At 36.6% G+C, this 27,059-nt stretch overlaps 1 protein-coding gene across 4 annotated transcripts in view; it reads right to left on the bottom strand.

The window, feature by feature from the left end:
- SLIT2 (slit guidance ligand 2) overlaps positions 1–27,059 on the bottom strand; it is a 370,015-nt gene that overhangs the window by 66,435 nt on the left and 276,521 nt on the right. For all 4 annotated transcript variants that reach the window (XM_025385835.1, XM_025385834.1, XM_025385836.1 and 1 more), the window contains 11 exons: positions 25,924–26,074; positions 22,960–23,034; positions 21,282–21,425; positions 15,175–15,318; positions 13,133–13,299; positions 12,129–12,261; positions 8,297–8,365; positions 5,821–5,892; positions 5,243–5,314; positions 3,162–3,233; positions 232–395 (listed from right to left, as the gene is read on the bottom strand). In XM_025385835.1, coding sequence (XP_025241620.1) covers positions 232–395; positions 3,162–3,233; positions 5,243–5,314; positions 5,821–5,892; positions 8,297–8,365; positions 12,129–12,261; positions 13,133–13,299; positions 15,175–15,318; positions 21,282–21,425; positions 22,960–23,034; positions 25,924–26,074 — 1,263 coding nt within the window. The remainder of the gene's footprint in view (positions 1–231; positions 396–3,161; positions 3,234–5,242; positions 5,315–5,820; positions 5,893–8,296; positions 8,366–12,128; positions 12,262–13,132; positions 13,300–15,174; positions 15,319–21,281; positions 21,426–22,959; positions 23,035–25,923; positions 26,075–27,059) is intronic.

Genomic DNA, 27,059 nt, shown 5'->3' with positions numbered 1-27,059 from the left:
TTCAAGAAAACTTGGTCATTTCCAATGGACTACTTTTGAGATTTATTTGAAAAGCCTAATTCTTTACTTGGGCACCTCGGGTAACTGCTCTGTCTTGACAAGCATGGGCTGAAGAAATAATCATTTATTGGGCTTTTCAACCATACCTTTGGAGTGACAATTGGTTGTCTTTTTTCTTTTTTACTTAATATAGTAATTCTTAAAAGAAATACAAATGATTAAAAACCATACCTTGACAGGTAAATTTTTTGGAGGGAGTTGTGAGTAAAAGTTTATCTGCCATTTCTCCAGGACCAGCACAACGAGCAATTCCAGGCTCCTTATATTCCGACTTCACCCAGTCGGATAACCACTGCATGTTACAATCACAGTAAAGAGGGTTGGCTCCAATTGCTCTGGAAAAACAACACCACAAAAGCACACACACACATACACACACACACACACACACACAAGTATGGAAGTATTGTTATTTCCTAAGGGCAAAGAATTCAAAGTGATGCTCAGCAGAAAATCCCCATAGATTTACTGAGGATAACAATTTAGCAAAAAATAGAGACTCTGGAGATTCCCCATTTTCCTGAATGATGTGCACTGGGATTTAGTGAGTTGTCACTGGTGTCAACACTCATCTTGCTTTAGAAGGTCTCCTAATATTTTCAGAGACGTGTTTATATTGAGTGTAAGCACACCCTGAGTGCATTAACATTTCATTCGCCAATTATTTACTGATGACTTAAATCACAAGGCAAGATTCTGAGGACCCAAATATAAATAACGCATTTTTCTTACCTCCAGAGAACCCTGCTGCAGAGGAGATTAGCATTACTTTAGGATATACTCACAGATGCAAAGAAGTTTCATTAGAAGTGATGTAGGAAAAGTATCTACAAGATGATGGCGAACCAACAGATTAACTTTTCTGGGAGGCTAGTGGTTAAGAAAGTCTAAGCTGTGTAGGATAGCTAGAGTTAAGTAGAAAGAAAGGTTGGGAACAATGATGCAGATAAAGGACAGGTAAGTACAAAGAAAGAATATAAAATACTGAAGATGTCTAGAGCTAGCTCACCAGAGCTGAGCTGGACCTGCACTGGGTGGTGTCTGTCCCTTTTCAAGGTCGTTCATTTTATGGTTGTTCATTAGTAGTAGTGACAGGAAAGTAATTAAGGTAATAGCTAACATTTATTGCACTATTACTATATGCAGGAGCTGGGATAAGCCATTTATAAGAATTACTTCATTTTATCCTAAATAGTAACTTTATAAGGTCCATTTACTTAATAATTCACTTTACAGGTTAAGAAACTGAGACCTGGACTCTTAACCTTATAAAGCTTGGATTGAAGCAGTAGGTGCATACAACGGCATTTAAAAACGGCTTACTTCTGATTTACAATTAGCTTCTAACTAATAAGACCTCTAGGTCTACTGCCAGGAGAGTTATGCTATGTTTTTTAGGTAGCCCCCCAAATATATGTGTAGAGTCATAATACTTGATATTGTGGAAGTTTTAATGCCCCATTTAAGAATCAGAATGTAGTGAATGTTATGCGCATATGTATGTCAGATTCAAACCCTTCCAAACTGAAAATGAGCAAAATGTTTTTTAGTCATTTGATCTCATCTCTGCCAACATTTAAGTCCTTGCTATGACAGGGGAGGAAGCGGGAAAAGTGAAAAAGCAGAGCTCTTTATGATCTAGGGGGTAAAAGACAAGGCACAAATGAAATGCAAGGCAGAGCAGGGCACAGGACAAGAAAGACTCCACTTGCTCTCACTGTGGCGGGAGGAGGCTGGTAACACGAAGGGAAGTTCTGCTCAGCTCAAGCAGGACCTTTCCCATGAAGCCGCTTCTGATGCCTGACCATAACACTAGCAGAACGGCTGCCTCCTCATTCAGGCTGCATTCTCTGCCTGAGTTAGTCGCTTTCTTCATATTGCAGCTCATGCACGTGGCAGCCATGGAGTTTGTAAAGGAGTGGCTTAGAGGTAGGTTCTTGGCTCAAAGACGAAAATGGAAAGGCCCTGCCTTCCTGGACCTAGTAGTTTAGTGGAAGGAATATTAATAGGCACCAGTCTGATAGCCTGATATACAAAACGTCAATTGATAGCACAGACTCTATAAGGCAAATGCAGACATAATGTGATTGACTACTGGATCTCCAATTCAATTCAAAGAAGATGTAAAAGCATAGACTTTTGGGCAGGAAGTTTTAAAATTCCCATCATATATATATTTTTGGAGTCAAAAATGATTATTCCTTTCTCAATTTGGTAAACTTGTATCTTCTTGGAGTTTGTGGATTTTCGAGAGAAGTGCAAAACCGGGAGAGGATATGGCAGGAAATCTCTTCTAGGGAACCAGGGCACAACTGACATTGATATTTAGGCTGAAGCAGATAGTTGCCACCAGGCATCCAACTCAACATCAGCCAAGGAGGCTTTGGATCCTAAGGCTGCCGACTGAACTTCCTTCTAGGTTTGCCATGATCTTAACATTACACCTAGTAACAATAAAATCACAGAATTTCACCCAAATGAGTTTTTTGGACTCCACTTATCACATATTTTCAAATGGTTGTATTGTACTTCCAAAAACTATGGAGATACAAACAAGTTGCAATCAGAGAGAACATAAAGGAAAAGCCATTTCACCCAATTTAAGCATTTGGTTGTGTCTTACTTCCAAACTACAGTCTTGAACCACGTTGAATTTATTTTTGCGTGGTGCCATAGTTGATGCTGAATACATAAAGCCACTTTGAGCAAATCAGGATAGGCTTCACAGAGAAGGTGATATTTGGGATGTGACTTAGAAAAGCAGGGTTAGGACAGATAATTGAAAGGCAGCTGATACTCTAGAATCAGAAAATAATGAGAGAAAAAGCATAGGCTAGTAAAGTTGGAGAGCCATTATTGTAGAAGAGACACGTTTAGCTAAGCAAAGATAATTTGACTAATGGAAAATAAGAGCCAGAAGGGAAAATTAAAGCCATCTTATAGAGGGCATCATATCCAGTTTGAAAATCTTCACGTTTTCTTTAAAGATGAAACCAGTTACATCTTATGATGTTACAATAAAAGAACTGGCAGAGGAATGTTCCAGGTCACTCATGAGGAAGGTTTGACCCTAAACCTATATCCATAAACCAGGTACTCACAGATGTGACAATGCAGAAAGATCATTGAAAGCACCTTCAGGCACAGCAGAAATGTCATTTCCATGTAGAGAACTAAAAGAAAGAAAAAGAAAAATTAAACTTCCTACATTTCTGAACTCATAGACTCCAGAGAAATTCCGAGACTTTAGTTTATAATAAGCATTTTAAATCAGTGCAGAAAAGATGGTCTATAAAATAAACCATTTCAGTACAACTGGATACCTGAGAAAGCAAACAGCTTCCACCTCACATTATGTGTACACAATAAATTCCAGAATTAAGAATTAAATGTAAAAATAAAGATGTATTAAAAGAAAATACAGGCCGGGCGCAGTGGCTCAAGCCTGTAATCCCAGCACTTTGGGAGGCCGAGACGGGCGGATCACGAGGTCAGGAGATCAAGACCATCCTTGGTAACACGGTGAAACCCCGTCTCTACTAAAAATACAAAAAACTAGCCGGGCGAGGTGGCGGGCACCTGTAGTCCCAGCTACTCGGGAGGCTGAGGCAGGAGAATGGCGTGAACCCGGGAGGCGGAGCTTGCAGTGAGCTGAGATCCGGCCACTGCACTCCAGCCTGGGAGACAGAGTGAGACTCCGTCTCAAAAAAAAAAAAAAAAAAAGGAAATATAGAAGATCTCCCTTTTATAAACGTGGAGTGAGGAAGGCTTTCAAAGGCTCAATATAAAATCCAGAAACCATCAAGGAAAAGAGGGAGAAATTTTTGACAACATAAAATATATCCAAACAATAAAATATTCCATATAAGAAACATAATAATATATATTTGCAACTTATACAAGGGTTAATTCTTTTATTTAAAAAAAACTCCTGCAAGCATAGAGTCAAGTAGTAGATGCATAAAGGTATCTACATTAATAAGGAAAATATAAAGTACCTAACAGAAAATGGGGAAATGATATGATCAAGCTCACTAGAATAAAATGCACCAGTGCTCAGTAAGCAAATAAAATATACTCAAATGCTCTACTAATTGGAAGTGCAAATTAAGACAGGAATGCAGAATAACTTTCAATCTGTCATATGGACAAAAATAAAAGAATAAATAATACTCAATGTCTTTAAGAGTGTTTTGAAAAAGGTCCTCTATTAAATAGTTGGTGGAAAAATAAACTTCTAAATGGACAGAGTCTTGTTTGGGGAATAACATGACAGTTACTTTTGGAATCCTTCCAATATACTTGACAGTACCTTCCCACACACCCTACATTCTTGCTGAAATGTCAGCATATTTGCACCAAGATGAATGTATAGGATGTTCATTAGAGTACTGTATAGTACTCATGAAAATTTGAAATTAAACCAAATTACAGTAAAGATGAGGATGATTGAATCAGTTCTGGTTCCTCCCACCAATAGAATAGTCTGTATCAGTTAAACAGCTGAGTTACAGGCATATATGTATAAATATATATCTATTCTATTCTTATATATGTATTTTTATTCATATAGATGATAGACTAGAAATATTCAGAAGCATACGTTAAACAAAAATAGACAATGGTAGAACAAACACAGATCCTATTAATATTTGTGGCTTTTAAAAGTTATATAGCCATGGGCATACATCTATGAGAACAGAAAAAAATGCATCTGAAAAAGGACCAGAGAGCACATCAAACTGTCCATTCAGAAGCAGAAGAGTAGGATCAAGGATCATGTTTTATTTCACATATTTTAAAGTACACTTTTATAGTAAAATGTTTTCATATACTATAATTTCTAAAGAAATTAATTTTGAAAGTTTCTCAAATTAATTTTGAAAGTTTCTTTCAAAGTTAATTGAAACTATATAAACCATATATCTTAATGTTACATATAATTAAATAAATGATTATAACAACAATCAGTATTACTAAAAATAAAGTTACATTGTCCAAAGCAAAGCTGTTAGACAATGATACAATAAGACATGATTTTTCTATTTCCTCATTTATAATAAATCCTAATGCATGTATCTTCAAGCACCAAGAATCAACAAAGCAGTTACATCCTTAAAAAGACAATCCCAAACTCAGAACTCTGAGAAAAGAGATATTTTGTTGAACCTAAGATGCTTACAGTAATCGAAGAGACTTTAATCCATCGAAGGTGCGAGGAGGAATACATCTCAGACGGTTGTAACTTAGAATTCTGAAAGCATACAGATGTCAATTTGTTTTATTCGGAAATCCAAGAATGGTCAAATACTTTAAAAATAAAGCAGTTAAGAAAAGGCTTATTAAAGCAGCTTATTAACTGACAGTGTTAACACACAATACATTGTTATTTTTTGTGTGTTATCACCCTAACACAACATACTTATTTCCTAAATACAACCTAGAATGCTTCCCTCTGCCTACTCCTGCCCAACTTTGGTGCCTCAACCATCCCTTCCCTAAGGTGGATTTTCCCTATCTTAGGGATCTCCCCTAAGCCCCCCACAAACATAAATTACTCTTTGTTTTGTTTTTTTTATAGAACTCAATACTTTTTCTAACATCTACATTTGTTCATGTATTGTGGTTTTGTCTATTTCTCCCAATAGAAACATTCCTTGAGGGTACAGACTGTCTTGTTCAATAGCAGTGTCCAGCATCTAGAGATTGCCCTTTGTCCAATGAATTAATGAATACTCAGTACCACACTTTCACACTCACAAGGTGAGGAGCTGCGTCATGTTGCTGAAGCTCTGATTAGAAAGCGTGCTTATTCTGTTGTTACTTAAATCTCTAAAAGAGAAAAAGAAATGGAGTACACTGTTAACCACAGGAATGAAAATATTAGTGATTCTTAGAAGGAGAAGGGTCTTCTTATTCATAGTCACAGCAGTATTGTTAGCATTCAGCTGTTATCTGAAAACAACGAAACAGTGAATAACCCACTGTAGTAGACTGCAATGTTATTCATGATTACACCTCACCGTTTTGAAATTAGGAGTGATTTTATGTATATACATATATGCATTGCTTTAGCCAATGTAGTGTGCATGCAAGGGGTTGGTTCACTTCAGAGCAGCAGCTTCAGAGTACAGTTTATTGTCCCTTATCCCTCTGCCCCCATCTCCACAAGGCTTTTGATATTTTACAGAGAGCTTCCTTGGAGGTGACTTGCGATAGACACATTTTGCAGGTGGGAAATAAACCCTTATCCTCAAAAGTCCTATCAGATACACATACTTTACCCTCATTGATACATATGTTCACTGACACACAGCCTCAAATTTGATCACTGAAAGAACTCCTGATTAATGACATTCAAAATGCCATCAATAAAAACGTCGGTGCTCCTGCTCCTGGCTGAGTCATGGTCACATAGTAGGTCCTCAGTAAATATTTGTTTAATGAATGTTAAGTAAATGGGAGAGATGTTGAATTTTTACCAATGTTAAATGGTTATTTATATGGATAGTTTGTACGATGGGTCGTAATTTACATTTCATGAACTTGATCTTATTCTCATTATATATATATAGTGCATATATATATACACATACACTATATATGTAAAAAATACATTAAAATATATGTAGATATATAATACTAATATATATTCACCATATATAACTACATGTATTCACTAATTTTTTTCTGAAGCAAAATGTAAAATATATGAATAAATGGAAGACTCAGAAAAGCTGAGGATAATCTATTCCTTTATTAAAATATCAAAATGTCAGTAAAATGGACCCATGAAATTGTGAAAATGTTAAGAATCTGAGAGGAGCTTTATACTCATATTTTTAGCTGCTGAAGAACTATTCCTAAATTTTAAAAATAAAAGTATCTGTATTAGCAGAAGTAACTTGCCTAGAGTTGTATAATGAGTCACTAGTAAAACCATTTTTGGATCCACAAATCCTCATTTGTCATTTCGAACTGGCTTGAAAGTAATCACATGCTGTCCCACAAATGAGCCAATTCTGCTAAAGTGACCCTTTGGAAATTGCAGCAATTTAATGGTTTATTTAACAGAACAAAATGTATGTAATCAGCTCTTGCTGCTATCAAATAAATAACTAGAAGCAGAACAAGACATCTTAGAGGATATCTTTTCCCGTTATTTAATCATTTGTCATTTAAATAGTCCTATTTACTTTCTATAGAGTGTTTGATTTACCCATACTTTCAAGGAATGTGATCAGCAGCAATTTTAACTAGCTTCAATGTACCTAGTTTACATTGGGACATGTAACATCTTTTGCTACTTAGGTTTTTAGAATTCACTTAGAAATAAACCTCCTAATTCTAGGAATACTAGTAATCTGCTTCTTAAGCTAGTAATATTTACTCTAAAATCATATAGACTTAAACAAATGATATGGTACTTTCGAAATTAATATCTACTATCTTTTTCCTGATTTTTTGTGTTCTGAAAAGTTTTCTCAATTACCAATAAGGCTACTCTAAAAGTATGGTATTATATGTAAAAGATTATATGAATTTTTAAGCATTGCGCATATAAACCAGATCAAATGTTTGTATATTTAAATATCTTTTTGTATTCACAACTTAAGGGCGGTCAAAAGTTGTTTACGTTAATGAAAAAGAGATGCTATTTTAAGCTAAAAAATCAAAATTTTGAAATTTATACTCAAAATGTTAGTATCTTTGTCAAGTTTACCTAAATACTACATGAATATGTATGGATTTTATAAAATAAATTTTTATACTAGAAACCCATAACTTATTTAATAATGCTTTGTATAAGAAACAAATGTAATAAACTAAATTTACATTTTTGGGAAAGTCATTACCACTTACCATCTTTTGCTTAAAGTCAAGAATAAAGGCATCGTTTTCTATCTTTCCTTCATTAGTTTGTCATAAAATAACCCATATTCACTATCAATAAAAGTATGCAGGTTTACACATTTTCATAATTCTCTGACTACTTAGACTTCGTTGTATTTGTGTTTTTTTGAATACAGGAGGACATCTTGCTATGACACTCCATCGCCTGATTGATAGTCAATGAAGATGTAGCCAGTGGTCCAGAACCGCAATGAGCAAGGAGGGAAGCAACTAACTGTGAATGATTTATATTATCTGAAAGGTTCATTAAATCTTCCGTCCCTTGCCATCCCCATTTTCTGGAAATAGAGTAAGTCAAAGAAAAGTGCAATATGTTACTCACATAAGTGTTAAATGTTTGTAGTTGGAGAGTTCCTTGGGAACCAGTGTAAATTGGTTTCCATCCAGATACCTAAAAACAAGGGAACAATATTATCTTCTTGCAAAGTTAATAGTGGCCTTGCATAAAATAAGTAAACAGTACTTCACTCTTAACTGAGGCAAGGAACCCCTTGGCAATTTTTGTTTTAAGATGTTGTGTTCCAAGCATAGATTATTATTTAAGAGAAGTAAAGGAAAAAAAAAAAAAAAAAAGCAGAGTTGTCCATGAGTCCGGTTCTTTGTGGTTTATCTAACAAGGCAAGCCTTTGTGGTTTATCTAACAAGGCAAGCCAAGCATTTAGCCATCTGTGTGCAAGCAAGGAGGTTCATTCAATTAACCAAATTTTTAGTCAGCCTTCAGTTTGCTTGTGTTTATGTGGACACAATACCACGAAATTCATTAACTACTAACAAAACCTTGCTGCTGTGGCCAAGACCACTCATTGCTGCCTTAATATGTGTCAATACACTTAGTGAATAACAATGGACACATTAAAGGCATATTTGGGGATTTGAACATATTAGGTTTAAGTTTAAAAATAGTTTTAACCAACACATATCTGCTATGATGATAACATTAGGAGATTTTATGGAATATAAATTGATCAAATGTATAAATATATATATGTAACAGCAACAATCAAATAACCATATATAAGTAAACTTTCCCTTCTTATTAGAATCAGAAGAATAATCAGAAAATAGGCTTTGGGCTAACTGGCAGGACACAAAGATAATTGAATGCTTGAAGTTATATCTATGATGTCACAATAAGGAAAATAAATTTCATCTCCTTCCAAGGCTGTTTTTCCTAGAACATAGATGGTGAAGGGTACAAATGTCTTTCAGAAACTGGGGCCATCTGACTATAGATGTGCACACAAACACTTCTGGGACATTGAACATGTGGCCCTTCCTACCCCAATGTTGTGGTGCATTTCAAGATTCCAGGTTGACATTGGTATTTTTTCTGGATATAGAAGTAGCTGAAAAGTTGCCTAAGATAATAATTTATTCCTAATATTTCAAAATAAAAACAATGATATAAAAGGCACCAGTTATCAGAAAATATATTTAATGTTTGATAAATAATTGGGTCTATGTTATGACTCATCATGTCTACCTAAATTTTCTGACTTGATATTTCTTCTTAGACCCCTCTCCATTTTTTTCTTTCCTCTACCTAAGTTTTTCTTGATACCACTAGAGGGAAGCATCACCCTATATAGTTCAGCACTCTCTCTTTATTCTGGAAAACAGAGGAAGGTCAAAAAGATTCAGAATGTGCACTATGAATGCTTATATGTAAAATAATCTAAGGGGGGAAGTTATATGGAACTGATTAAAAATAATGGATACCATTTGCTCAAACTAGTCCACCAATAATACTAATTTTTGCCAAAGTCTTTAATTATTTAATGTAATACACATATGAAATTCTTCTAATACATGCATATATGTTACTGCTGAGAAGGATTCTGCTGACTCGGTAAGGTTACAAGAATAAGCTCTCTAGGGGGTAATTCTCAGCAAACTATCGCAAGAACAGAAAACCAAACATCGCATGTTCTCACTCATAGGTAGGAACTGAACAATGAGATCACTTGGACTCGGGAAGGTGAACATCACACACCGGGGCCTATCATGGGGAGGGGGGAGGGGGGAGGGATTGCACTGGGAATTATACCTGATGTAAATGACGAGTTGATGGGTGCTGACGAGTTGATGGGTGCAGCACACCAACATGGCACAAGTATACATATGTAACAAACCTGCACGTTATGCACATGTACCCTAGAACTTAAAGTATAATAATAATAATAATAATAAAAACTTGAATTCACAACAGATGAATTAATATTTTTCTCATCTCTATAACAAACTTTCTTTAGAAAAAAAGACTACCTTCTAATAATTTGTAGTAAAATAGATTGAAAATTCAACTTTTTGAATAGTTGAAGTAGCACGTAGATAGCACAGGGCATAAACCAAGCAGGATATTGAATGGAGCTTAGTAAGAAATGTTTAAAGATTTTTAATGGGAATAGAGTAGAGGGACCAATACATAGTACAGTTAAAACAGTAGAAGAAAGGATTTAGCATCAAAGGTGGTCTGAGTGTAAGTTCTTCATTGGTGTACTCCTAAAATTAATGCTTTGGACACAGAATATTCTTTTTTAAATTTTTTTTTATTTTTAATTATCCCTGCTTTATTTATTTATTTATTTTTATTTTTATTTTTATTTATTTTATTATATTTTAAGTTGTAGAGTAATGTGCACAATGTGCAGGTTTGCTGCATATGTATCCATGTGCATGTTGGTGTGCTGCACCCACTAACTTGTCATTTACATTAGGTATTTCTCCTAATGCTATCCCTCCCCCATTCCTCTACCCCATGACAGAGACCCTGGTGTGTTCCCCGCCCTGTGGACACAGAAGATTCTATAGGCATCTAGCCTTCCCACAGAGCAGGGTTTCGGAAGATCCCTATGTGATCTTCTGAAATAAAAAACCATTAAGAATTAAATATTCAATTACACACATATACATAAAAAACAGTCCTTCCAGTTGATTAACCAATGTGATTGGTAGTGAGAGAGGACCTGAACACTCAACAGCCGTTCAAATCTAAGAGGCATGTTCTGTGCACATGCGCTAAGATTGTGCCTTTTTCCTCTAAGTGTTCCATTCAGGATCAAACTTAGGATTTAAGGAATTGCACGTGATTTGAAAATAAGATCCTTAAAAACTGAAATGACATGTTCTTGAACCTCATTACCTATGTTGCACACTGTCAAAAGTTTGTCAAACCTGCTCATTTGGAATACGTGTGTGCACCTGCACAAACAACTGATACACATCCGCATAAATTACATGTGGGTTTAAATCATTATTGATCCATGGTTCCATATACATAAAAAATAAACAGAGGCAAAGTGATTCAATTGTATTCAGATCAAGCATATCCAGAATATGACATTGGTTTAGAGACAAAGGAATGGAATGAATGGGGCATGGAAGCATCATTATTCTGGCAGCATATTCTCTAATGAATTCCATTCTGCAAGTGTAGCATGAGGCAGCCAAGGGAGTGTGGGCAGTGCAGAAGGTCGAGATGTGTATATATTGGCCATGTAATTTGTGGTTAAATATCAGTAATGAAAATGTCAAGGATAATTGGTCCCATACCCTTTAGGATCTAAAGGACTTTGATTCAAGCCACCAAAAGCAGCATCTCTTCTTAAGGGAAGAGATTATGCTAGTTTCTTCCATATACCAGATAATTATTTATCCCACGTGGTAAAACTTCCTCCTAGGGGTCACAGAGGTACAAAAAGAAGTTTCCCGTACAGAATATCCTAGACTGTAAATAAATTAAATACAAAGCATTTCCCAAAGTGCATTCCATGGGCCATTAGTCTTATAAGATGCTCCATGAGAAAAGGGGTATAGGAACAAATAAATGTGAAAGATACCTTATATTTTACCATTGTTTCTTGAAGAGTCATAGTACACCTTAGCATAGTAAAGGCACTGAGAAATCTTATAGCATAAACACACACACACACACACACACACACACACACACACACACACACAATTCCCAAGGGCCTCTAAAGTAGCTTTTGCATTGTTTACTGTTTTACAGGATAATAATAAACTGGCCTTAGAATACGATTTGCAAAGAAGATTGTAAAGATTTTTGTTTGGTCTCCATTCCTCTGGGTGTGTGAAACATTTATCATCAAGGAAAAAGAAAAGAAAAGAAAAGAAAGACAAGCTCTACTTACAACTCTGTGACATCTCTTGGAATACCTTTCGGCAAGACCTTCAAACCCTTGTTGCTACATCGGACAACTGTATCCAAGCAGGTACATTCAGTAGGACAGCGAGAAAGTGGGGAGCAACTATTGTCATCATTTCCTAAATTGCAGAGGAAATACAGGAAAACCCAGATTTGTGGTCTTGAAAGTGCTAGAAGGGATTTTATGCCTTTAAATTAACAAACACAAGAGTCTTAAGCTGTATAATCATTTATATATAGGACATTCAGTATTTAAAAATTGATACCATAAGCTCTATATAGCACTGTTTTCAGACCACCTGGGGAAGAATTCTGGAAAAGGGTTTACAATTTGTAAACTGTAATTACAATTACCAATACAATTGAAATAGTTATTTGTACAAATTATATTTTTAATTAGAATACGTAAATGTAAAGTGAATTATAGAGAAACTGCAAGGAAATAGATATGAAGAGACATAAAAGAGAATATATTAACTTAAAGGTTTAGGCCCCTCATTTATAAAGCTCAAATTAGCTCTCTGTTCATTGGCAACAATAATAGAACCTGCTCTATGTACCTGATAGGGCTATATGAGAATCAAACATGATGATATAGAAAGAGCATTGAAAAGTGACAACTAGTATTTTTGTCAGGTTTATTAAACTTCTGTTTTATAAGATAATTTCTTTTCTCCTTTGAAAATGTAGGTACTAAAAAACATGCCTAGGGTAATAAAGAAAAGTTAAAATGAAGCTATATAAATAAGACCAACCACAAATTGGAAACTAGAAAATCTAAAACATTCAGAAATGCACATCAAGTAGACTCAAATATGGAAGGCAAGTGTGAGAAAGTAAGTGTCCCGGTACTAAAACAAAACCCAAACAACAAAGCAAAAGATACACGAGTATTATTTGCCGATCTGAACTATGCTGCAGATTTGTGCAAAGCTGTATCCGAACAGGCATGCGAATGCCTGACAACCAGAGTTGACAAGGATTTCTTACCGTCATCACAAGTGAAGTCCTGAATGGCCACATCCTGGATGGGTATTTCTTTTAGGAAGTACGGTTTTTGACATCGAGGGTTTCCCGTGACAATTCTCTTCTTCCTGAGCCACTCTCCCAACCAAGCCAGGTAGCAGTTACAGTTAAAAGGATTGGCCAAGAGGTTTCTAAGAGCCACAGGCAAACAATGCATGGTTTAGTTTGGGGTTTCATCTTCTTAATTCTCAAAACCCTAGCTACCCTCCTCCACCCTTTCTTCACCGGTAACGATTCCTTCTTCTTTGTATTCCCAGACCCCCATTCATACTCAGAATCACATGCAGTATATGAGATGCATTTTTTTTTTTTGCTAAAATATTTATGCTTGGAACTTAAACAGTAACAACACTTTTTCATAAGGTAATTCTTCACATGATTTCATGCAAAAAATAAGGTAAGGCAGAATTTGGGGCTTACACAGTGGATCCTGATAGATATTTCATTTAGAAATAATTTAAACTTGTCAGAAATCTGACTTGCTGTCAAACTTCGCACTGATAATGCAGTAATTTAATATAAAGATGAAGGCTGATTACCTTATATTATTGAGTTTAACCTGACAACAGCTAATTCATTAATTTGTCATCTCAAGATTTCCATCTCTTATTTGCTCTAGAGAATAGGTTTCCCATCTAAACTGACAGCTGAGTTGATTAAATGCCAGTTATAAAAATGAATTTGCTTCTACAAATCTCAATACTTTTGGCATCTCACCACTTCAGCATAAACCTATTGACAATCTCATTATTTATAAACATGCCATCTTTAATATGCGCAAATTAGTCACTTGATGTAAAATGTCACATTTTATGCAAAAAGAGGATGAAGTACTTTACTGACGGATGGATGCTTCTCTCAAATTATTTCTTCACTGACTTGAGCTATGAACTTTTTTTCTCTATCTTTATTCCCCTCCTTATAAGTTAGATTAGTATATTTGCATGCCACCATTACTGGGAAATCTTATCAGTTAGATAATTAATAATTTCAAATGCTGCTTTTTAGATACTGACATATGAGAGACCTGAAATACATTGTTTGGAGGTGTGTGGCTTTTTTTACTTTTACATTTCATTTATTTATTTATTTATTTTAAATTTCTTGAATTCTGTCTATAGGCCTACAAATACTCTTTATTTTTAAGCTGTCTACATAAAATAATCTCTTGGATCAGCTCAACCTATTTCTTCAATATTTTGCTAATATCATAGTAGACGCCCTCTAGTAAACAGCTTTTATTTTTGATCTGGTCATCCTAATATATCTCCTGTTATTTCGAATGATTCTTTGTTTTTTTTCTTTCCTTGAGATGGAGTCTCGCTCTGTCACACAGGCTGGAGCGCAGTGACATGATCCTGGATCAATGCCACCTCTGCCTCCCCGGTTCAAGCAATTCTCCTGCCTCACCCTCCTGAGTAGCTGGGACTACAGGCACGTGTCACCACGCCCAGCTAATTTTTTTTGTATTTTTAGTAAAGACAGGGATTCGCTATGTTGGCCAGGCTGGTCTCGAACTCCTGACCTCAAGTAATCTGCCCGCCTCAGCCTCCCAAAGTGCTGGAATTACAGACATGAGCGACCGTGCCTGGCTGATCCTTTCGAGCAAGTTTGTTGGCAATAACCCTATCCATTCTCCTTTTATGATACTTATACTGAAAATACTCCAGTGTGAGAACACTGGCAAAAATTTGTAACATTTCTTTTATATGCAGCACTATCAAGTTATAATAATTCTAAAATTTAGAATTAAGCTACATCACTGATAACATCACTAGGAAAAATAATTCACTGAACAATACTATAATTTTTTGTTAAAATTTAATGTAAGATAGTAGGTAATATTTTTTAAAAAATTTAAATAAATTTGACATGAACAAGTTTGCACTTTTTTAAGTCCTAAACCCTTGATCACATTTTAATGAAATGCTTAATAATACATTAAATACATTAACAAATATAATAAATGGCTCAAGTAATACATAAAGGCTATTTTTCATACTTACAGAGTAGATAAAGAATGGAGAGTATCAAATGCCCCTGGTGCAACTGTAGTAATTTGATTATCATACAAAGAAAGCAAACGCACAGAACTGAGTCCTATGAAACTGTCATTCCCCACACAGGTTATTCGATTGCTTCTCAACATCCTGAGGGGAAAAAAGGGACATTGTTATGGAGACAAAGCGTCAGGCAATCAATTTTGCCTATCTGAGGATCAAAACGATCCTTGCAAATATGTAGCATTCATTACTACTTTTAAAAAATGTTCTCTTGCTATTAGATATTGCTATGAATATATACCGGGAATATCTTGCAAGAATAAAGCGCTTTGAGTTGTCAATGATTAATCTCAGTTACAAAAGGCACGGTGAGTCTAGGCATGGATTTACAATCCCACGATGAGGGCAAAATGTTTTCCTTTGATGCTACAATTATGTTTGCATGACTGCATAATGTCCTAATTCACCTACAGCTCTCTGAGTCCTTGGAGCCCTGTGATTTGTGTATTCAGGGTAGTATTACATTTGAGGTTGAACAGAAGGGAGGTGGAAAAGAATCAATAACCATCGCAGATGAAGAACTGAGGGCATCTCAGGGACTTACATACTGAGTCAATGCCAAACATGGGCTGGGGGAGCCAAAATGGATAGAATATCTACAAAGACTACACGAATAATTTTATTTATGAAAATTAGCTCATTGTTTTGAGTTGAGAACTTAAAAAAAGGCAACAGTAACAGATCCCATATCCACAATAAAGTTTAAAAAGGTTTACCATGAAAAAATACTTTTTTTTAAAGTCACTGTATTAATAGGGTTAACACTATTGTTATTTCCTTGTTACTGCTAAAGTTTTGGCTCGATTATCAATTATTTGCTAATTATTTATTTGTCTGTCTTAAAAACTGAACAAAAAGCTCAAAGTCCCATGTGAAAATAGTTATGAGTATATGAATAGTTGCCATAAATCATATTCAGAATTCCTGAAAAATTAAATTATTCCTTAACTTTTCTAAACATAAGTTGGCTACTAAAAAAATTGAAGAATGTAAATGGGAGAGGTAAAAATAAAGAAACAAAGTGTCACTTTAAAATTCTAGATTGTCCCATAATAAATAAGAAATGTAAACGTTTACATTCTGCCAAGTCACAGATAAGAAGAAAAGATGATGCTCTCCTTATGAAGGCATCGTTTTATTTTAGAAAACAAATGCACAACAGAAAAGCATTCCTATCAGTGCTTTCCTTTGCCATAAATGATGAAGAGCACTGGGTCTTAATCTTGCTGGAGTCACATGTCCCTGGGGGAAGTTGAAGAAAAGTTTGAGGGCCAGGTGCGGTGGCTCCTGCCTGTAATCCCAGCACTTTGGGAGGCCGAGGTGGGCGGATCACAAGGTCAGGAGATTGAGGCCATCCTGGCTAACACAGTGAAACCTCCTCTCTACTAAAAATCCAAAAAATTAGCCTGGTGTGGTGGCGGACGCCTGTAGTCCCAGCTACTCGGGAGGCTGAGGCAGGAGAATGGTGTGAACCCAGGAGGCAGAGCTTGCGGTGAGCCAAGACCGTACCACAGCACTGAAGCCTGGGTGACAGAGTGAGCCTCCATCTCAAAAAAATAAAATAAAATTAAATTAAATTAAAAAAAGAGAAAAATTGTATCTCTGTTGCTAGAAAAATCCATAAGCACACATATGCACACATTTCACCTGTAATGTCAAGGAATTCAATGATTGGCTGAAATATGTATGTGAACTAATAAGTGGCCTATTAGGGTTAAGAAGCCTAGGGGAATGGAAATGTGCTCTCAAAATCTTCATAGCTCCAAGACAAAAGATACCAAGAATAGGTATGTTCAGATAAAACTATTCTAGGATTTTGACTACCCTGAGTTTAGTTCTAAACTGCTCTATGATGCTTGTTGGAACATAACCAGATTAAGGAGAGAGTCAGTTAATATCTGTCTCAGGTGCTAAACCGTAAGCACTTCAAAAACATCCATAGAAATATAATGAAGGGAGAAAGTGGAATTTAGATAACTTTTCACAGGGAGAGTCCTGTGAATGAACAACAAAACAATAAGAAATACTTTGAAAAGTTCCTTGAGGTGGTGTTACAGATAGAACTGTATCCCCCTCAGATTTGTATTTTGAAGCCCTAAGCCCCAAATGTGACCGTATAGTCATGCACCACATTACAATATTTTGGTCAAGCAGAGCTATACAAAAGTTGTCCAATAAGATTGCAAGGGAGCTGAAAATGTCCTATTGCCTCGAGATGTCATGACCATCATAAATGCCATAGCCCAATACATTACTCATATGTTCGTGGTGATACTGGTGTAAATAAACCTACTGTGTTGCCAGTTGTATAAAATTATAGCACAACACTTACATACAGTACATAATACTCCATAATGACGATAAGCAACTATATTATTGGTTTATGTATATACTATACCATTAATTGTGATTTTAGAGTGTACTTCTACTTATTAACAAAAAGTTAACTATAAAACAGCCTCAGGCAGGTCCTTCTGGAGAAGGCATTGTTATCCTAGGAGATGACATGTTATCCTTGCATGTTATTGCCCCTGAAGACCTTCCAGTGCGACAAGGTGTGGAGGGAGAGGACAGTAATATTGATATATTGATTATCCTGACCCTGGGCAGGCCTAGGCTAATGTATGTGTTTCTTAGTTTTTAACAAAATTGTTTAAAAATGCAAAAGTAAGTAAATGAATCAATTTAAAAAATAGAAAAGAATAAGGAAAAGAATAGAGAATAAAAAATTCTTATGTAAGAATTTAAAAATTTGTACAGCTGAACAATGTTTGTGTTTAAGCTAAGTGTTATTACAAAAGAGGAAAAAAAGTTAAAATATCAAAAAGTTCATAAAGTAAAAAAGTTACAGTAATTTAACTTTAATTTATTACTGAAGAAATACATTAAAAAAATAAATTTAGTGAAGCCTAAGTGTACAGTTGTACAGTGTTTTGTGACGGAGTTTCTCTTGACACCCAGGCTGGAGTGCAGTGGTGCGATCTCTGCTCACTGCAACCTCCACCTCCTGGGTTCAAGCAATTCTTCTGTCTCAGCCTCCCAAGTAGCTGGGATTACAGGTGCCCGCCACCATGCCTGGATAATTTTTGTGTTTTTTAGTAAAGATGGGGTTTCACCATGTTGGTCAGGCTGGTTCTGAACTCCTGACCTCAGGTAATCCACCCACCTCGGCCTCCCAAAGTGCTGGGATTACAGGTGTGAGCCACCACTCCAGGCCGTGTACAGTTTTTATAAAGCCTATGTTAGTGTACAGTAATGTCCTACGCCCTCACGGTCACTCACCACTCACTCACTCACCCAGAGAAACTTCCAGTTCTGCAAGCACCATTCTTGTTAAGTGCCCTATACAGGTGTAGTATTTTAAATATTTTGCACCATATTTTTTACTGTACTTTTCTGTTTAGGTATGTTTAGATACACAAATACTTTTGATTGTGTTAGTAACAATTGCCTGCAGTATTCAGTAGAGTAACATGCTGCGCAGGTTTGCAGCCCAGGAGCAATAGGCTGTGCCATATAGCCTAGGTGTGTGGTAGGCCATACATCTAGGTTTGTGTAAGTCCACTCTAGGATGTTCGCACAACGGCAACATTGCCTAATGACACATTTATCAGAACATATGTATGACTATATTTGGAAAGAGGGACTTCAGGGAGGTGATTAAGGCTGAGTGAGATTATAAGAGTGGGGTCCCATACTGATGGACTGCCATCCTTACAAGAAGAAAATGATGATACCAGGCTGCTCACTATCTCTTCCTATGAGCAGACAGAAGAAAACTCATTTGAAGAAACAGTGAGAAGGTGACCGTCTAAAAGCCCAGAAGTGAGGCCTCATCAGAAATTCACCCTGTCAGCACCTCCATCTTGAACTTCTAGGCTCCAGAATGATGAGAAAATCAATTTCTGTTGTGTAAGCTACTCAGCCTGTGGAAGCTCATTATGGCAGCCTGAACAGATGTGTACAGGTGTAGTTACAGCCTACTGCCTTCCTCCCACTCCAAGGTACTTCTCTGCCAGGAGAAGGTTCCAGTATCAAGAAGCAGTCCTTTAACTGCTGTTTGAAAAGGGAGCCTTCTGCTTGTTGCAATATTTGCATTTTACCTGAGACAACTCTGGAAAAGGTTAGATGCAGCCACCTGTGGTCTCTTTTCTATCCTTTTCCTACACATTCCTCAGTATCTCTCTCTCTCTCTTTTTTTTTTTTTTTTTTTTTTTAGACAGAATCTCATTACGTCACCCAGGCTGGAGTGCAGTGGCACAATCTCGACTCACTGCAACCTCCACCTCCCGGGTTCAAGTGATTCTTCTGCCTCAGCCTCCCGAGTAGCTGGGACTACAGGCGTGTACCACCACACCTGGCTAATTTTCATATTTTTAGTAAAGACCGAGTCTCATCATATTGGCCAGGCTGGTCTTGAACTCCTGACCTCGTGATCTGCCCACCTCGGCCTCCCAAAGTGCTGGGATTACAGGCATGGGCCACTGCGCCTGGCCCTCAGTATCTCTTTCATCACAAGGCTGAGTGAACGTTTGCCTATCATTTTGAAAGGGCACCAAGTTAGCCCTTGGGATGGGTCAGCAGGTCCCAGACTGGTCCTGCTGGGTGGTCAGGTTTCAGGCTATCCCAGCAAAACTCAAGGAACGCACTTCTGCTCTTAGGTGCAGGGAGGGCTTTGGGGGTGGGATTTGAATTTGGGATTCTATAGACACATCTCACTGGCTGTGGGAATGCCCTTCTCCCTCTGTATCTGATAAAGAGCAGACAATGGACTCAGCCATCAGCCCACTGGTTGTACATGGCTCTCATAGGCTGCGCGGGACAGGGTCGTGGGTTTGGGCAAGACAGACTCTCCACTACAGTCAACAAGGACTGCTTCCTGGTTACGAATATTTTCCTTTCTGCCTTCTAAAGCTTTCAGAGTTTGGTTTGTCTCTCTTCCAATTTTCAGGCTACCACTTTTGTCAAACATAATTATATACTTTATAGACACAATATATATGTGTGTATATGTGTGTGTGTATGCAGCGTGAAAAATTCAAGTAATACAAAATTGTTGTAAGCACTTTTGATTGAAATATCTCAATCTAATCCCCATATTTCTTGGACAACAACCCTTTGGAAACATATATAATTTTCCCCCCAAACCCCCTACCCCTGAGGAAGTAGACATAACTTTTAGCATGTTTTCTTTGAAAAAATAGTGAAAGATGTATCACCAGCCTGTCTTTCTTTTACACTGACCTTGCAGGGGCAAAAAAACAAAAACAAAACAGTAGTCTCCAGATAAGCTGTTAGAATTATTCCACTGCAGAGATTCAAGGAGATTCTACAGCTTACAGTAATTGGGCCAAGAGGAAGTAGAGTATAGAGAGGTGTTTGACAACAAGGAAATAAAATGACCATTTTGAGGCAGGACAAGGTAGTCAGATCCATACAAGCACTGGAGCAAGGATGATCTATTTTGTAGAGGAGACAGCAGCCATAAGGAATGCCCCTCATCATCTGCTATAAACACATTGAAGGCAGGAATATTGGGGTAAGGGACCATTTGTATTCACAATACGTGTGTGTGTGTGTGTGTGTGTGTGTTTAACACACATCAAAGGCAGGAATATTGGGATAAGGGACCACTTGTATTCACAATACGTGTGTGTGTGTGTGTGTGTGTGTGAGACACACATCAAAGGCAGGGATATTGGGGTAAGGGACCGTTTGCATTCACTATGTGTGTGTGTGTGTGTGTGTGTGTGTAATACACATCAAAGGCAGGGATATTGGGGTAAGGGACCATTTGCATTCACAATACGTGAGTGTGTGTGTGTAACACACATCGAAGGTAGGAATATTCGGGTAAGGGACCATTTGCATTCACAATACGTGTTGTGTGTGTGTATGTGTGTGTGTGCACGCGCGTAACAGAGAGAATGTGAAAGAGATAGAGGGAGTGGGGTGGGTAAAAGTAGGAGGTGTTTCTCTCTCCCAGGATTATAATGAACAATGAGCTGCAATCCTTTGGGAAGAACTGCAATGCAAGTACAAATACTTACAAAGTTTTGAGGCTTTCCAATCCCTTGAACATCTTATGCTGCACATTTTCCAAACGATTACTTGTGAGAAGTATTTCATTTACACCAGATGCTCCTTCAAATGCTCCCTCCTCAATATCTGTGATCTTATTGTTGCTAAAGTTTCTAAATAAAAATTGTGGGAACAAAGATTTTAAACAATTTCTAATAAGGAGGGAATTGAAACATAGTTGATCATGTTCTTCTAATGATTCAAGTCTTCCAACTTTTCACTGCCCAGCACTGCCAGGGCTCTGAAAAGATTCCACTTCCCTACACCATCAAGACAAAGGGACAATAATAATAAGAGGGACTGTCTATGGTAAAATATGCCAGCGTGACTCATGTCAAACTCTCCAAAGGTCCCCAGGAGTATAAAATTCTTGAGGTCAGGTACTGGGTTACACAAACCTTTATGCCATCTATAAAATCCAACAAGAAACTTTTCAAAAAAAATCCCTGATTAAAATTGTCAAATGAATTAATGCTAAAAGAAGACAACTGGGTAGAGATAGAGGGCTAAAATTTGTTAGTGTTTTATATATAGCATCAGAAATGTATTTGAATATGGGTTTATTCCCAGAAGAACTTCTCATGTAATAATGTGTTGAAACAACCAAATTAATTGTCAGTATTATGTATGATACTAACTACTACAATGCTTGCCAGAAGGCAAGAGTATCTAGCTGAGGTTAACTTTCTATAGGCTTTTTCTTTCTCTTTCTCACTGATCGATCACTCCAAGACCAGGAGTGTCCCCCAAACAAGGATCATTTTTATGCATATTTTAATTTCTCTGAGAGAATTGTACACAGTAGCTTCTTAATAAATATTTGTTTCATGGAAAATCATCTTATAGCTAAAAAGAGAGTGCATTTCATAACAGTGAAAAAGGAGGGCAATTAAGATATCAGAAACCATTTGCGAGGTAGCCTAATATGGATGCCAACTGTACAAGTAGTCTGTTCTGTAACTTACAGTCTATGTGACTATGGGCCAGTTACGTATGTGGATACACAGCTAAAGTGAGTCGATGCTTTTTTCCTCCTGCTGATGTTTCTGCATGTGTGAGGGTGCTCCACTGGTCCCATGCTATTGACGTATGTCCTGTCTCTCCCTCACACCTCCCCAGGGGTATGGAGTAACCCACTGAGTGCTGCTGAAACTGCTGAGCTTATGAACTTATTTTAAAATATGAGTTGTGGACATGTAGTAACACAGATGAGCTATTGAGCCAGTTTACCAATCATTAATTTTGAATATCTTCTAATGAAAGTTTAATGAAGCAAAAAAGTCCAATAGTTGACATGAAAAAGAAATAACAGCATGGTTTGGGGAATAGTAAAGGAAGTTACAAAACCTTACTGAACCCATTTTAATGTGCTTAGATTGCTGGATTCCTGCTGTGGCCACATAACAGACCAGCTGTCTGAGTTAAAGTCAGATGCTTAGGCTCTGCCATAGAAAATGTGATTGACACTGTTGAACACACAGAAAAGTTCTTGCAGAGATTACCCTGAATTCATGTCACAGGTCGCCATCATAGGGAAATTTCCCAGGATTTTAAATATTTTCTAATTTTCTAAGAAACTTAAGAAAATGAACACAACAAAATGCTATGGAAATTAAAAAAAAAAAAAAAAGCTAACAAGTGACTTACATTTTACGTAATTGAGGAAGTTTCTTAAAGATTCCTGTGGCTTCCAACACGGTAAATTCATTATTATTGAGACGCCTGAAGAAAAAGGAAGGAATAGAGAAGTTTTATTACTAATAGTTAGGAAAGCATTAAATTTGATTTCTCAAAATGAATTCTAACATTATTGAATGACACCAGGAAAATAAAAGGAAATACATATATCACAGAAGATTTGTGGAACATACTGATGTTTTTTCTCATTTTATTCAAATTTTAATCAAAATAAAATGTTAGGAAGTTTTTTTTTTACACAGTAAAACAAGAAAAAATCAAAGATCAAAACCAGCTCTCAGCAATCTCTAGAACAAATTTTCTCCAATTTTTTCCACTATCGCCCCCATTAAAAAGGATTTTTAGACTGTTTTTTCCCTAATTGTTTTCTTCACAATTGGAACAAAAATTACAGCTTTATTAGAATGCGTGTGCCCTTTTAAAGTGTACAATTCAGTGGTTTTTAGTATATTCACAAAATTGTACAACCATCTTTGCTATCTAATTCCAGAACATCTTCATTACCCCCAGAAAGAAACCCCATACTTCTTACCAGTCACTCCCGGTGGCTATTCCCCTACAGCCCTTGACAACCACCAGGTTACTTTTTGTTTTTATGAATTTTCCTATTCTGGGCATTTTGTATAAATGGAATCATGTAAGATGTAGCCTTTTCTGTCTGGCTTCTTTTGCTTTATATAATGTCTTGTTCCTGTTGTAGCATATGGCAGTGCTTCATTATTTTTTAAGACTCAATGATATTTCATTACACAGGCATGACACATTTGTTTATCCATTTATCAGTTAGGAGGCATTTGTGTTGCCTCCATTCTTTGACAGCTATAAATAATGCTGCTATGAACGTGGTGTGCATGTTTCTGCCTGGATATATGTTGTCATTTTTTCGACATATACATAGGAGTGGCATTGCTGGATCACATGGTAAATCTGTGATTAACTCTTTGAGAAATAGCAAAAAAGATTTCCATAGAAGCTTTACATTCAGACCAGCGATGTATAAAGGTTTCAATTTCTTCTACTATGTTGCTCTCCCTTTTTTTTTTTTAGCCATTCCAGTGGGTCTAAAATGGTATCTCATTGTGGTTTTGATTGGAATTTCCCTAATAACTAATGATATTGAGCAGTTTTTCATGTGTTTATTGGACATGTGTTTATATGTTCTTTGGAGAAAGGTCAATATGAATAATTTAACCACTCATTAGCTGAGTAAAATACCTTTTAATCTAAATTATAAGAGCTCTTCATACATTGTGAATGTGTCTTATTAGATACATGATTTGCAAATATTTTCTTCTCAGTACTGATTTTATTGTATAATTTAAAAAATTACAAATCTCTTACATTACACACATTTGCTGAAGTCTAAATTGGAGGCTAGTTTCCACTATAATTCTTCCATGACAAACAAACTTATTTAAAGTGCTAGGCCAGGGGCAGTGTCTCATGCCTATAACCCTGGCTCTTTGGGAGGCAGAGGCAAGAGGATTGCTTGTGCTCAGAAGTTCAAGACCAGCCTGGGCAATAGGGCAACATCCCATCTCTACAAAAAGTACAAAAATCAGCTGGGTGTGGTGGTGCATGCCTGAGGTCCCAGCTTCTTGGGGGGATGGGGAAGGGGGACTGAGGTGGGAGGATCCCTTGCACCCAGGAGGCCAAGGCTACAGGGAGCTGTGATGGTGACACTGCACTCCTGCCTGGGCAAGAGACTGAGACCCTCTCTCAAAAAAAAAAAAAAAAAAAAAAGTGCTATTGTGCTGGAAGATATCACTTGTTTGTAGTATTATAGGTAATAAGCATAAATCCCTATATAACTGTAAAAAATAAAGTTCAGGGCCTTGGTTGCATGGTCTCCATGCATTTCTAAAATTCCTGGAGCTGTGAAATAGCTTCATTAACTAACAGGACTACAAAAAAAAAATCACTATAACTACAAGATAGTTGGTTTCTGTCGAGTCTTTGAAAGGCATTACTTTATTTTTAGTTATTCAAATTGCTAAAAATTAATTAAGTACTGGCATGAGTACAGGCACAGTGGGAGATAAACAATAACACACAATCCCTGTCATCAAGGAGCTATAATCTAGTTAAAGACAGAAGGATTATATACAAACAAACAGACAACGAACTTTGCAAAGCAGTAAATGACAAATACCAGATGTTGCTATCCATAAACATGGCTAAGATGTTGAGAGAATGATGAGGTTTCGTTAGTTTTTTTCTTGAATTGTTAGAACACTAACGTTAGAGGTCGTCTTTTTATAAATAAAGTCAGTAAAGGCAAACCATGCATGCGCGTAGAATCTGTGAGTGCTCCAACCAACATTCTAGTACTTAGTATGTGCAAGGTCCTGTGTTAAGGCTGTTAAGTGTAAATGCCATCATATTCTGCCTTTTCAGCTTTTCTTGCATTGTTCAGAAAAAGCTATCCTTTCTACTTTAATACCTGATAATCACTGAATCCTTCCACCCGTAAGTCAATGAAGTAGTAAATTAGGTAAGATGGACTCCTTGAATCTATCGCTCACAGAAATTGAAAATTGAGGCTCTCAAACTACTTTATTTATTTGCTATAAGGATTAAATACATTTAAAAAACTAAGTACATAGAAAATAGTTTGGGAATAATAATACCCAATAAATAAGCATCAAATAAACACCACTGTTATTAGTAAGAAGTGCTTACTGCATTTTGAGAGATAAATTAGTTCTGTACTTAATCGTATGGTTGGCTAGAAAGATGAACGAAGGTAGCCTCTAATATATTCTTGTACTAAGAAGAGTTATGCCAATGTAATGCCTATTAATTAAAATTAACACAATTATTAATAATAAAAATGGCAAGACAAACATTCCTATGCTTTAATGCTTTCATTCCCTCCTTCCCAACCAGAATTTTGTTGGCGGATGAACTTACAACTCTGCAGTGTACTGGGGAATGTGCTCTGGGATTTTGTTGAGTTTTTGATTAGAGCAATCTACTGTGGTTCCTTCACAGCGACACTTTTCAGGGCAAGCCAAATCCGCAAAGCAGTCTCCACTTAATTTTGATCGATAATCTTCTGTACCTATTGAGAATTCAAACCAAGAAAAAGATACTGAGTCTAAAGGTTAGAATATTTATTAGTTTGTAGGAAGAAAAAAGTAAGATAACTATAGATTATGTAGCAGGGAGACAACTTGGGGTATTTTGGTCAATGGATGTCAGGAGAAAGGTTAAAAGAAAGGCTTGGAATTTTCTGGAAAAAAGAGTGACCAGATTCACATGACAGGAAAACATTAATAAAGTTGAGCTTTTCACAGCTGTACTTTCTGCTGATCCAATTCTGAGCCATTCTAGCCTATTTCACAGCTAGTCACACAATGGATATTCATTATTAAAAAGTTTATTTTTTTTCTCTGAGTCAAGAATTGAAAATATATCCAGTAATAAACATGATCCTATATATCATTGTAAATTAGGGCTTTCAAGGCAAATAGATATACTCAGGCTTTTAAATTTTCTATGGACTTTTTACTATTCTCTCCCTCTCACATAATCTCAGAGATGCCTAAAAAGCCCTCTTTTTTTTCATTTTGATTTTGTAGAAAGAGACAGGTAAATCCTGATTTAAGCCTCAGCAGCTTGCCATGCTGTAGAAAGCTGCGTGACGTTCCATGGTGCTTGACGGAACCATGTTTTACTCATACCTCGCAACCACATGGTTAGATCAAGCACAACAGAAAATCTCGCTACATTGTCACTACACCAACCACTAGGCCAAAGGTAAGACCAAGAGGAAAATGGAGGGAAGGAAGAGAAAAGCTACAGGTGTTCTGGAAATGTAATACTGTTTACATGACATGCATTCTTCCCGCAGAATGTTTATGACCATAGTAAGAGTATTACTACCGAAGATTTCCTGGAAACACAAAGAAGGGGCTATACGGAAAAGGTGCCTCCACCGTTCCTCAGAACTGCAGAATGGAAACAACAGCTTTCAGGAACAACATCCAGGAAGAAGTTGAAGGTGAGCTACAAGGACAACAGAGAAGCTCAAAGGATCTGCGGTT

The sequence above is a fragment of the Theropithecus gelada genome, chromosome 5 (genome assembly GCF_003255815.1).
Source record: "Theropithecus gelada isolate Dixy chromosome 5, Tgel_1.0, whole genome shotgun sequence".
Taxonomy (NCBI): Eukaryota; Metazoa; Chordata; class Mammalia; order Primates; family Cercopithecidae; genus Theropithecus; species Theropithecus gelada.
This window is presented reverse-complemented; position numbering and strand designations above follow the sequence as displayed.